At 31.2% G+C, this 13,173-nt stretch overlaps 2 protein-coding genes across 10 annotated transcripts; both read left to right on the top strand.

The window, feature by feature from the left end:
- Window positions 1-312: 312 nt before the first annotated feature.
- LOC118445315 (adipokinetic hormone/corazonin-related peptide receptor variant I-like) lies at window positions 313-5,973 on the top strand. Of its 6 annotated transcripts, none has more exons than XR_014983246.1 (10): window positions 313-754; window positions 2,262-2,533; window positions 2,786-2,934; window positions 3,173-3,278; window positions 3,389-3,596; window positions 3,687-3,810; window positions 3,996-4,128; window positions 4,536-4,708; window positions 4,843-4,949; window positions 5,425-5,970. XR_014983246.1 is itself a non-coding variant. In XM_085662504.1 (10 exons), exons 2-9 carry the CDS (start codon window positions 2,330-2,332, stop codon window positions 4,899-4,901), a joined length of 1,074 nt encoding a protein of 357 aa, XP_085518630.1. In that variant the 5' UTR covers window positions 313-754; window positions 2,262-2,329; the 3' UTR covers window positions 4,902-4,949; window positions 5,425-5,973. The 6 variants fall into 6 exon arrangements, 5 of the variants coding, with proteins under 5 accessions (XP_085518630.1, XP_035730523.2, XP_085518627.1 ...); XM_085662504.1 differs by having other exon boundaries at window positions 2,843-2,934; window positions 4,536-4,683; window positions 5,425-5,973; XM_035874630.2 differs by having other exon boundaries at window positions 313-746; window positions 4,536-4,683; window positions 5,425-5,969.
- Window positions 5,974-6,372: 399 nt separating this feature from the next.
- Window positions 6,373-12,985, top strand: Tsp (Thrombospondin). 4 transcript variants are annotated; one of them, XM_035874610.2, is made up of 14 exons: window positions 6,373-6,631; window positions 7,133-7,303; window positions 7,442-7,662; window positions 8,396-8,687; window positions 8,771-8,856; window positions 9,048-9,105; window positions 9,828-10,035; window positions 10,127-10,255; window positions 10,438-10,714; window positions 10,837-10,989; window positions 11,086-11,467; window positions 11,576-12,157; window positions 12,247-12,756; window positions 12,847-12,985. In XM_035874610.2, the coding sequence occupies exons 1-14, from the start codon at window positions 6,535-6,537 to the stop codon at window positions 12,972-12,974; spliced, it is 3,294 nt and encodes a 1,097-aa protein (XP_035730503.2). In that variant the 5' UTR covers window positions 6,373-6,534; the 3' UTR covers window positions 12,975-12,985. The 4 variants fall into 4 exon arrangements, with proteins under 4 accessions (XP_035730503.2, XP_035730501.2, XP_035730502.2 ...); XM_035874608.2 differs by having other exon boundaries at window positions 9,810-10,035; XM_035874609.2 differs by having other exon boundaries at window positions 9,048-9,114.
- The last annotated feature ends 188 nt before the right edge of the window (window positions 12,986-13,173 follow it).

The following is a 13,173-nucleotide window of genomic DNA, read 5'->3' as shown; positions in this document are numbered from 1 at the left end:
GATTATATTTACATAACACATATTTAAATATAATCTAACTATAATCATCTATTACATATTTGTCATATTTATCGCGTCCTCCTCTTTAGAAATGAGAAATAAAAAGTGAAGGAGAAACATTTGATTTAAGATATCTTTCAGTCGTTTGGAAAAAGTTTTGACTTTTGTCGAAAAATTCTTTCATAATTCGAATGAGTGAGCAAGCGCAACGAGACAGGCGGAGAAAGAGCGATAGAGAGAGAGAGAGGAGGGGAGAGGGAGAGAGAGAGAGAGGCTTCGAAGAGTATGGCGAGCTATCAGTCGCGATTTGACACTTGACCCTTGACGTTAGCCCGTACGATTCGCCATGAAGTCGCGATCTCAAGCGATCTAGGAAAGCCGCCTCTTGAATCCTTTCTTAGTCCGTCTTTAAACTCGTCGTCGTTACCGTTAGTCGTGTCTCTTCTATTTTGTGCTTTTCTCTTTAAAATATATATGTACATATTATCAATCGATTTGGCAATGATTGAATGAAATGAATATCAAGAAGAACGAGATAATTGAATAGTGATTAGAAAATGTTTCTCAAGGCCGAAAGGATTATACTTTATATGAGAAAATTTCTTAAAATGAATGTTACCATTTACTGGTTACCATTTAATTAAATTATTTATTTATTTATTTATATTCAAACAAGACAAATCTAATTTATCTTACATATAAAATCGATTATGCTAAAATATCCAGAAGATATAGTAAACGAAACGGTAAGCCGGTAAGTAAACTCTATCACTAATTATCATTTCATTATAGTAATAATAATAATAATAATAATAATATTAATCCTAATCATAATATACATGGATTTTATAGTAATGTTAATTGAATTAATTCGATGTTTATGACATGAAATTGTTATAAATAATACATTAGAATCGAATTCCAGAGAGATTTTTTTTGCTTCCTTAGTCGATCGATAAAAACGATCTGATGGAAAGAAGTTTCACAAAAGAATGATATAATGCACGAAGTCCACACATGACTTTTTTCATTGTCAGCTTCGACTGTCTATCCTTAACGAGACGAGAGCTCTAACAAGGCCGATGGAGAAGTCAGATAACCTTTTTCCATGAATCATAGTCGTTTAGTCTGTTTTAACATCCCTCAAAATTTTGTCATTTATTCTTACTGAAATATAAAATAAATGAAAAAAGAAATTATCATTTTTATTATCAAATCAGATTTCTAATTCCATATATTGTTTATATGTATACATGTTATTCATATATTGTGTCTATTTCATCCTACTTTTCTTTTGTTTTATTTTTGTTCTAATTTTCTTAATAAAAATCACACAGTTTGTAGATCTTAATTTAATAAACAAAAAAAAAGATATGTAAAAAGAAAATATAAATATTTTCTTTTTGTGATGATTGCTAGGCAGGTAATTTTTTTGCTCGAAAAGGATAGATCGATTAAGAAGCGATTGTCTCTTATGTGACCAATCGAGACAATAATAACATTTCGAGACAATAATAACATTCGATTAACGTTGCTAGCATAACAGGGACCTTATCGAAAGAGAGCGAGCGAGAGAGAGAGAGAGAGAGAGAGAGAGAGTCTATGAAGAAAATTATCATTACTATTATTATTTTTATTATTATTACTATTTTTATTATTATTATTATTATTATTATTATTATTATTATTATTATTATTATTATTATTACTATCCCATTTATGCTTGCTTATTTATAGATCATCACTGAAGAAATACATAAGTATACATATCTATATGTGTGTGTGTGTGTGTGAGCGCGCACATACTTATAGATATAGACACGGAATTAGCACGCATGTTTTAGCATGATCGACACATGCATGCGAAAAGTCAACCAAGATATCGAGTGATATCGAGAATCTGGTACTTTGAACTAACACTTTTCGATTTGATACTATATCCGTTTAATTCTCGTCGAATAACATACACACATAGATTATTCATTTACATGGTCTCGCATTACTCTCTCTCTCTCTCTCTCTCCTTCTCTCTCTCTCTCTCTCTCTCTCTAATATTCCATTCCTATTTGATTTTAATAATAATAATAATAATAATAATGATAATAATAAAATATGAAACTTTCATTACAAAAATAAATATTTATAATCGCGAACAAACATATAGACGATTAAATTTCTAATAGATATAAGAATTAATCTTACTTTTCATTGCGATGCTGAATAAATATTTGGAATTAGTTACGTATATTTGAAAAATAAAGGAAACGAATGAGAAAAGCCTAGGAAGGAAGGAAGGAAGGAAGGAAGGAAGGAAGGAAGGAAGACAAGAATGAATTCTACGAAAGATTTTGAATTGCCGATCGATATGAGATTCAACGAGGGTCATATAATCAGTATCGTCACTTATAGCGTTCTAATGGGAATTTCAGCAATCGGGAATATTACTGTCCTTTTTCTGATCCTACGAAGTCGTCGTTCATCCAAATCAAGGATATACACGATGCTGATGCATTTAGCTATTGCCGATCTTTTCGTAAGCGGACCTCACCTTCTCTCTCTTTCTCTTTCTCTCTCTCTCTCTCTCTCTCTCTCTCTCTCTCTTTCTCTTTCTCTCTCTTATATTCTTCAAACTCCAAAAGGAAAACTTTTCTTTTCTTCTTTGTCTATTTCCTTTCCTATTTTGCTCTTTCTCTTTACTTCCTTCACTCTCTCTCCCTCTCTCTCTCTCTCTCTCTCTCTCTCTCTCTCTCTCTCTCTCTCTCTCTCTCTCTCTATCTCTGGCTAGGTAACGTTCCTGATGATGCCTTTGGAAATTGGTTGGGCGATAACCGTGTCATGGAAGGCTGGCGATGCCATGTGTAGGATTATGGCATTCTTTCGAGTATTTGGACTTTATCTTTCGTCATTTATTTTAGTCTGCATTAGTATGGACAGGTAATTATTTAACTTTTTTTTATCTATCTTTTTGTCTACATTATATACATACATACATGTATATATAAATTGATTAATGTTACCAAAACAGATCTACAAAAAAATAATGATTAATTTATGAATATTAATTATTATCGCCATATTACATAAAAATTAATACATATATATATATATATCTTCGATATATCTACATATGTAAAATTATTTCTAAACGCGATTGCGTAAATTGAATTTGTAGATATTATGCAGTGATCAAGCCTCTTCAATTATTGCACGTAGATAGACGAGGGAAAATCATGTTAACGATAGCATGGTTAGCTTCGATATTTTGTTCTATACCACAGGTAATTTATTATTCGTAGATAAATCATGTGTTAAAAAAAAAAGATCGTCATATTGGTAAGACTTTTCCTAAATATCTGTTTCCATTCTTAAACGCGCGCATCTGTCGCAGATGATGGTATTTCATTTGGAAGCACATCCGAATATTACATGGTATTCCCAATGTATTACATTCAATGCATTCCCAACTTACACACACGAACTCACCTATTCGTTATTCGGAATGGTTATGATGTATTGGTTGCCATTACTAGTAATTATTTATACATATACGAGTATATTGTTAGAAATTTGTAGACGTTCGAAAGAAAGCGTGGAAGGTATGTTAAGACAATTAATTAATTAATAAATATATAAATGCATATTCTGAAATTAAAAAAAAAAAAAGAGAACAAAGGATTATGTTACAGATAGGATACGTCGTTCGTCTTTGGTATTCCTTAGTCGTGCTAGAATACGCACTTTAAAGATGACTATCATTATCGTTGCTGTTTTTTTCGTTTGTTGGACTCCGTATTACGTAATGAGCCTATGGTATACTTGTTTTTATTTCGATTAGTCGATTAGCTTGTGTATCACCTCGTTATTTTCTTTTTATTTTTTCTTATTATACTGAACAAAGCGCTCCGAGAATTTGTCGATTACTATCTATAATATTAAACGAACTGTTTTTCTATATTTGTTTGTATATTTTTAAAAAGGTACTAATCTATTTGTAGGTATTGGATCGACAGAACATCCGCGAGAAAAGTCGATCAGAGAATTCAAAAGGGATTGTTTCTTTTCGCATGCACAAACTCCTGTATGAATCCTATAGTTTATGGTATTTTTAATATAAGGGATAGAAAGAAGGTCAGTAGTTTCTTTGAAAAAAAATAAATAAACAGAACAAAAAAAAATTACACTGCACGAAATATAAATACAAGATGTAATGGATTTATTTAAAAATAAAAGAATACTTGTAAAATCTGTAAAAAAAAAAAAAAGAAATAACAATTTCCAAAGAAAACTTTTTCTAAAAATTATTTCTACATGAAAAAAAAAAATATATATATATAGATCAGATAGAGAGACAAGTCTAATAATATTCACATTGTCTTTTCATGAAGATTAGTATGTAATAAACACACACACACACACACACACACACACACACACACGATATATCAGAATTAGATTAGGAAACGTTGTAAAAAAAAAAGAGAGAGAAAAAAAACCAAAAGAATTATGCTAATAATAAATATATGTTTCGTTTATAGAGTACGACGTCTCAATGCGTAACTTCCTTGACAAATAATCCTAAATCATCCTTGAAAGGCCGACAAATATCCTATGAAAGCTCTAAACATGGATCGATAGCTAAATCGAAAGATCGGGTCGTCGATCTTCAACTAAAAACCATCACTGGTAGTTCTATTGGGTTGACTAATAAGTAATACTCAGAATTATCAGTATTTTATTATTCCTAAATATATTTTAACAATTTTTCTTTTTTATTCATCTTGATTTAATATCTTGCTCTTGATTTAAATGATAATAGATAATGAAACTAATCCTATATTTTAGCTAAATGCATACGTACGTATGAATCGAGAAAGGATCATCGAGCTTCGAGAAAAACCTAAATGAATACGCGGACACAACCTGAAGATTTATTGAAGATTTATTGATAAGTAAGTCTCGATTATCTTACATCGAGATATTATAAAACAATGATTTTCTAACATGTATAGAAAAAAATGAACGGACGTTCTTTTTCTTTTTTTCTTTTTTTTTTTTTCTTTATTTTTTTATATGTAAATATAAATGTTAACGGGCTATTAAAATTCTATTTCAATTTTTTTTTTTTTTTTTTTTTTTTTATCTAAAAATCTTTTATTTATATAAAAAATAGAATGATTAATCTCCAAGGAAAAATTAAAGGAAATAAAAAGAAATAATAATAATAATAATAAAAATAATAATGATGATAATAAAAAGAAAGGGAAAAATATTAGAAATTTATTTGAATGAATTGATCTTTCTAATAATATTTTTTTTCTAAATGAAATTATAACAATTAGTAGAAAAGGAAACATATGATTTATACTCTTTTATTTATGCTGTTGAAAGAAACGGATAAAACTAGAACTCGAACTTGACTTGTAGGTGGTACCACTTCCCACACACGTGCCTAACTCGCACACACGCTTGTGTTATGTGCCTGCATTTAACAAGAGATATAGAGAAAAATTCTTGCGGGGAAATTTCTATGACTGGATATTTGTAAAAAAATAATCTGAGCATCTTATCAGGCTCAACGTTATCAAAATCTAGGAAGTGGAAAAACCGGATATTGTAAGATGTCTGCAATTCAGATACTATCTAATTGTTGTGATTCACATTTCTGCGTGTGTGTGTGTGTGTATGTGTGTGTACATACATATTCTTATATTATACCTATCAACGAGTTAATATTGCCTTTTTTATATTTAATAATTTTTTTTTTTTTTTTAAATAATTAAATCAAATTTTATTAAAATGTCATTGTAAATTTAGTGGAATGAATTTTGTGATACATTTAATGTGCATGTGAGTGTGCATGTGCGTGTGCGTGTATATATAGATTCCAGATATGTACATATGTGTATGTATGTCCGTCCGAAGATTATTATAATATGTATATTAATGAGTTGTGTACGTACGATATAATTCTTTGATCTTTATCTCAAATAATTTTAAGTACAATTTTGTATGTAAATGTTGTAAATAAATATTATATTATAAATAAATAATATATGTTGAAAGTATAATAAAAATGAAAGAATCTTTTCAATAATTTTTCGATCCAATTTCCAATATAGTTCCAACTAATTCCAAATCATATAATCAAAACAGATAATAAGCAAAGATGCAAATAAAATATTAAAATAATGACGAGGCTCATAAAATAATTGCATTAGTTCTCGAATCTTCTCTATCTAAAATATCGATCAAAAATTTCAAAAAAATTTAATCGATGAAAAGATCTATGAAGATCCGATGTCCAAGAAGAGAGATATTCAGGATAGTTGCAGTGGTTCCGTGGGCGACGTATAAAACGATCGGATCTACGTCTCTAAGCTTCAGTCTTGGAGATAAATCGAGTTACAAGAGATCGTACACACGAGCGTTTCTTCGTTAATGGTGTAAATTACCTCGAAGAGGAGGTGTCATCTTTTTTCTTTTATATTTTCAACATCGTAGAAAAGAGAAGAGGAAGAAGAAAATTTTCGAAAGATGAATTTTTCAAGGATTAATATATTCTTATCAACGTTTATCTGCATTTCAACGATCATCTTCGTTTATTCGAACGCTACTTTGACAGAAGATAAAGGTAAGTAATTAATATCGATTAATAAGATTGAAAGATCAGTGTCTAGTCGTAATAGTTATTTTTATCTCACAAGTTATCATGATATTCGTCTTAATACAAATTTCAAATGGTTCGTTCAAGTATAACACATACAATTTCATACTTATTAAGAATGAATATTAGATTGGTCTTAGTAACCATATCGAAACGATTTTATATCTAATTTTTCACTCATTTAGATTTTCTTTCTCTGAATATAGAAACAACAATTATCCTTTTATTCAATATTTGTAAAATAAATAACTAAGAAATATTTTATTTATTTATTGAAAATTTCTTTTCAAATATATACAATTATATATTATATATAGGTGTGTGTGTGTGTATATATATATTTATGTATGTATTAATCAAAGATTTGCCATGACGATCATAATTTTTTCATATTAATTTAGAAATATTCAATAAATAAGCATAATGTAAATTATGACAAATGTGTTTTAATGTTCTATTTTTCTCAAGAACTAACGACGAGTTTACGAGAATCTTTACATGACGAAGATTTCATAATAGTTGTCAATGACATTAGAACGAGAAAGAAACCTAATACAGAAGCAGAACCCTTGTTAGCTGTGAAGTATGGTGAATCTAATAGAAAAACAGTTCTAATGCTCGATAGACGTACTAATCGAGGTAAGTATATTTATAAAATATACTTATAATATTATTTAATATAAGTATTAATTTGAAAAAAAAGAAAAGAAAAGGAAAAAGAAAAAGACATTTCGTTAAATATAAAAAAGAAATACTAATGTTAAATCTTTATTATAGTCATTTTAGAAAATCTTCATTCTAATGGACGACGTACAACTAAGCACATAGTTGTCGATAATTTAACTTCATCGTTAAAAAATTTGATCATTTATGTGCACCAAAAGCAATCAGAATCTCGAATCGATGTTTATATCGATTGTATGTATCAAGGATCTATAGATCTGAAGAAAAGCTTTCGAGAACTTGCAGATGAAGAAGAATTTTTATACATAGAAGTGGTATGACATGCACATATATATAATTTATATACACACGCACATAGATATGTATGTAGGGTGAATCATTACGTTCACTGTTAAATTTAAAACATACAAATCTTGATATATTTGCATTGGAAATTTAATATACATATATGTCTTTTGAATATCCTGTTAATAAAAGTATGAAGTTTCATAAATAAAAAAAAAAAAAAGAAAAGGAAAAAAACAAAGTGGACACGAAATTATATCTTTCAATTTAGAGAAACGATCGATATATCATTGAAAACGTTACAAACCTTTCTATATAACAATTTTTTAAATGGTTGAATGGCTTACCTTGTATACATACATATGTATGTGTGTGTGTCTGTGTATAGCCTACAACTCCTAGAAACGAATTTGTAGATTTGTACGTGTGTATGGCAGATAAGAAAAGAGGAGGAAAGTAGTTTCTAAGTTTCTTCCTTTTCGATGACGTTCGCGACGATCACACTGTGATCGGCAGTACAAGTCCGTGGGACGACTCGTTTCTAAATATGGCCATCGAGAATCGAGTCGTTCGCTTTTATTACGTAGTTGTTGTTGTATAGTAGCAAACCAATCTAACTCTCTTCTACCAAACCTAAGCAAATTCTCTCTCTCTCTCTCTCTCTCTCTCTCTCTCTCTCTCTCTCTCTCTTGCTCTACCCTAATCATTGAGATATTTCGAATTAATTATTTATCATCCGTATTTATTTTTCTGTTCTAAAAGTTTCGAGAAAACAAATGTAAGATCAAAATTCATCGAGAATTGACCATCGACGAGATCTTGAAAGGTGAACAATGTTCGAGGTCATTTGACAAATTCGAACGTACATATAATTTTCTCGACAATAATTTCCCTTTCGAATTCGATTCGACTCAGTCGAGTAAAACTAACGATCGATCTAAAAGAGGCCCTTACGATTTTAATCATTCTAATCTATCCTTCGAATCGTCCTCGATTGCGCGTAAAAGGACCGTGAGAAGAGGTGACATTGGAATTCAAAGTTTAGATGAGAAAAGTGAGTACACTTTGTTTTTTTTTTTCGAGGGATAGGGGTAATTTTTTTATCATACTTTTGTCGTTGTTACCGTTGCCTTGCAGTTTGTCTTACGGATGGTCAATTGACAAAAACTTTGAACGAACTTATACAAGCTACAAAGAAAATTTGGAGCGAACTCGAAATGAACGTAAGTCTATTTAAATGAGATTAAAGATCACGGATAGTTTAAATAAATCAATGAATTGAAGGAAATAATAATGATCGATATTAATTAATATCAATACAATATTAACAATTAGTGTATGATATAAATAAGAACTAATAAGATAATAATTAATATGAATTAATATATTGTTTTCCTTTCTTAATGATTTTTAGAGAAGGGAAACACACGAGTTAAGAATACTAATGGAAAATTGCGTCGCTTGTCGTCAAGGTATGGTCGGTGAGTGAAGTGCATAACAGCATAACACACGTGATGTAAAATTATTATTTTTTCGAGAATAGTTCAAAGAGATCAAAATGTAGGCGATATTGTATATAATAATAATAATAATAATAATAATAATAATAATAATAATAATAATAATAATAATAATATTATTAATAATATACATATATATATACATATATACATATTAAATCGACAGAAAAAAAAGAGATAAAAAATTAACAAAGCTTTTTCGAATCTTATTTCACACTTTCTAAATGCTTTTATAAAAGAGATAAAAAAGAAATAAAAAAATAGATATATTTTAAGATGAAAGATCGAACGTTTCTGTATCTTAAAAAAGTCAATACCAATTTGATGAATAAATATTATTGATACGATCCATTTCTTTTGATTTCAAGTGTTTCTAAAACTATAGTTAATTATTTTCATAAATAATATCTCAAAGTAAGAAACAATAATTTGCTTTTGTTATCTTGAACATAATAATTTGTTTCTTTTATTTTCCTTTTTTTTCTTTTTCTTTTTTTTCTTTTTTTTTTTTTTTTTTTTTTTTGGTGAAAATAATTCATAAAGAAATGCTTGATTATCAGTATTATACTTAGAAATAGTATCACTTTGGGATTTGCGTGTAAATAGTTTAACGATTTATATAATCGACAAGTTATTAAGCATTTTTCTCTCCTGAGCGGTGATGGTTCCTCCAGTATCAACAACACCACGACCAGTATCCTGTAACTACGAATCGCCATGTTATCCTGGAGCTCATTGTCAGGATTCAGCGAGAGGACCAATTTGTGGTACTTGTCCAAGAGGTATGACCGGTGATGGTCGTAATTGTTTGAAGATAACAACATGTTTAGACAATCCGTGTTTCCCTGGCGTACGTTGCGAGGACCATCATCATGGTTATAGGTAACGATGGTAGATGATTAACGATCAAGAGAGGTCGATCCAAGATCTATGCATCTGCAATCGAATGATCGATTCATTTTCCTTGATTTAGATGTGGCAAATGTCCAACGGGATATCATGGTAATGGTGAACGATGTGAACGTAGAAGAAACGTTTGTGATTCTCGACCATGTTATACAGAAGTTGAATGTATTACTACTAATTATCCACCATTTTTTAGGTAAACGGACATCTATTAATCAATTTATGTTTGCTAATTTCAAGTTAACTTTTTCTTAGAGTCATCAAAATATTGTATTATACTAAGGTCAATTGAATAAATGATTTCTCTCGTTAATAAAGTTAATATACTTTCTGATCTAATAATTATCTCCGATTCTAATAACGCGTTAATAATTTTAGATGTGGAAGTTGTCCCGCTGGTTTCACAGGAAACGGTACATCTTGCCAAGACATAAACGAATGTGAGATAGCACGTCCTTGCTTTCCCGGAGTACGATGTATCAATCTTCGACCTGGATTCAGATGTGAATCCTGTCCTCCAGGATACACGGGTTCGACGTTTGAAGGCGTTGGCATTGAAATGATTAGGAACCGAAAGCAAATCTGTCGTGATTTAAACGAATGTGAGATCAATAATGGTGGCTGTGATTTGCATTCCGAATGTATCAATACGGAAGTACGTAGAAAACATTTATATATCATTGATACATAATAATATATTTCTATTATATAATATTTCCCAATCGATTGATTTTGATCCCAAATTCTTTTAATCATCATCGAAACGTTACCTCACAGGGTTCCTATAGATGTGGACCATGTAGGAATGGTTTTGTTGGTAACGAGACAACAGGATGTCGACCTAGTCAAGAACTTTGTCCGGATATGTCAACCATTTGTGATCAGAATGCCTATTGCGTTTGCATAAGCCTGAACGATTACATGTGTCGGGTAATTAAATCGTTGGATTTAAAAAATTCCAACAAAGAAGCAATTAAAAAGAAAGAAAAAAGCAAAAGCAAAAAAGAAAACAAAACTCAATTTTAGTGCAGAGTTGGTTGGGCTGGAAATGGACACAATTGTGGCCTGGACGCGGACAGCGACGGTGTCCCAGATAAAAATCTAAACTGTCACGAACATTCCTGTAGAATGGACAATTGTCCGACAGTACCAAACAGTGGTCAAGAAGATGCCGATGGCGATGGTATAGGTGATGCTTGCGACGAGGATGCTGACAACGATGGTATATTAAATTCTTCAGACAATTGTCCTTCGGTACATAATCCCGGCCAGGAAGATAATGATCGTGACGGATTCGACGGAGTTGGTGATCTATGCGATAATTGCCCTATGGTTAACAATCCACGTCAATGGGACACCGATGGTGATGGTTTTGGTGATGCCTGTGACGATGATATCGACAACGATGGTATAAATTTTTCTCTCTGAATTAAACACTTCATTCGAATCGTCTTCAATACGTCTATTTTAAATTAACGATATTTAATTGTAAATAATATCTCTATCTCTTTCTTAGAAATTTTAAATCATCTAGACAATTGCCCAAAAATACGAAACAAAGATCAAATCGATACCGACAATGACGGAGTAGGCGATGCCTGTGACAATTGTCCTTATATGCCGAATCCTGATCAAAAGGATCACGATAGCGACAACGTCGGTGATTTGTGTGATAACGACAACGATCGTGACTTGGATGGTATACAAGACGATCGTGACAATTGTCCAAACGTTGCTAATCCTGGCCAAGGCGATATCGATCGCGATAGAATCGGTGATGCTTGTGACGACGATATCGATGGGGATGGCGTTCCGAATCGTCGAGATAATTGTCCATTCGTTTATAATCCTTATCAGGAAGACGTTAATAAAGATGGCATCGGTGATCTTTGCTGGAACGATTATGACAATGATACCGTCATCAATTACCTCGACAATTGTCCGAACAATAGTCAGATATGGACTACTGATTTTCGCAAGTACGTCACGATTAATCTAGATCCAACGGGTGATTCACAAGAGGATCCATCTTGGATAATACGACATAGTGGTGCGGAGATACAACAGATGCTTAACAGCGATCCCGGATTTGCCATAGGTGGATTTTAATACATTTAATATAAATCTTCATTTTAATTGATTTCATATTTTTTTTATTTCTCACTCTTTACTTACTTATTTTTTAAGGGCCTGACGTTTTTGCTGGAGTAGACTTCGAAGGAACATTTTATATCGACGACGACAACGACGACGATTTCGTTGGCTTTGTCTTCTCGTGTCAAAGCAATCGTAGATTTTATGTCGTAACATGGAAAAAAGCTGATCAACCTTATTGGGAAACTACACCTTTCCGTGCTATCGGTGACTCTGGTATCTTACTTAGGCTCGTTGACTCTGAGACTGGACCTGGAGTAATACTTAGAAATAGCCTTTGGCATAATCAAGATATACCTAATCAAATGAAAATATTATGGAGAGAACCAAGCAAATATGGTTGGATACAAAGAGTTCCATACAGGTGGCACCTGTTACACAGGCCTCACGTCGGTTTGATCAGATTCTGGCTTCATCAGGGTAACAAACTGATCACTGATTCAGGAAATATTTATGATTCCACTTTGCAAGGTGGTAGACTCGGCGTTTATTGCTTCTCACAGGAAAGAATCACTTGGTCTGACTTGCTCTATACCTGCAAAGGTATAACTCTATCCATAATATATTAATAATTTTAACGAAATTTTAAACATTCTTATTATAACGATTATTCTTCGTTATTCTTCTTTTTAGATTCTGTCCCTCAAGAAGTATGGAACGATTTACCAGTCGACTTAAAGAAACAAGTTACAGTAGAGAACGCGAGATTAAAAAACCATCCTGATTCTCATCGTCGAATGAAATATGTCAATATCTTTTAAGGGGAAAAAAGAAAAGAGAAAAGAGAGAAAGAAAAGAAGAAGGAAAAAAATCAATTATCCAATAACTTTTGTTACCTACAAACATTTTCGACTACTACAATCTATCCTACCTCCCTCATGTGTGTATATATACATATTATATATATATATATATATATATATATATATATATAGATTGAAGCGCAACGATAACAAGTTG

Source organism: Vespa mandarinia, chromosome 18, assembly GCF_050613455.1.
Source record: "Vespa mandarinia isolate Hongniang chromosome 18, ASM5061345v1, whole genome shotgun sequence".
Classification (NCBI taxonomy): Eukaryota; Metazoa; Arthropoda; class Insecta; order Hymenoptera; family Vespidae; genus Vespa; species Vespa mandarinia.
The sequence above is the reverse complement of the archived record's forward strand: the minus strand, read 5'-3'. Positions and strand labels throughout refer to the sequence as shown.

Excerpts from the sequence above, each read along its gene's own strand:
- LOC118445315 (XM_035874630.2), top strand. The coding sequence starts at position 2,330 with ATGAATTCTACGAAAGATTTTGAATTGCCGATCGATATGAGATTCAAC. Across the intron at positions 2,935-3,172 it reads GTCTGCATTAGTATGGACAG|ATATTATGCAGTGATCAAGC; the intron begins GTAATTATTTAA and ends TTGAATTTGTAG. Across the intron at positions 3,811-3,995 it reads TATTACGTAATGAGCCTATG|GTATTGGATCGACAGAACAT; the intron begins GTATACTTGTTT and ends ATCTATTTGTAG.
- Tsp (XM_035874607.2), top strand. The coding sequence starts at position 6,535 with ATGAATTTTTCAAGGATTAATATATTCTTATCAACGTTTATCTGCATT. Across the intron at positions 10,715-10,836 it reads CCGAATGTATCAATACGGAA|GGTTCCTATAGATGTGGACC; the intron begins GTACGTAGAAAA and ends GTTACCTCACAG. Across the intron at positions 10,990-11,085 it reads TGAACGATTACATGTGTCGG|TGCAGAGTTGGTTGGGCTGG; the intron begins GTAATTAAATCG and ends ACTCAATTTTAG.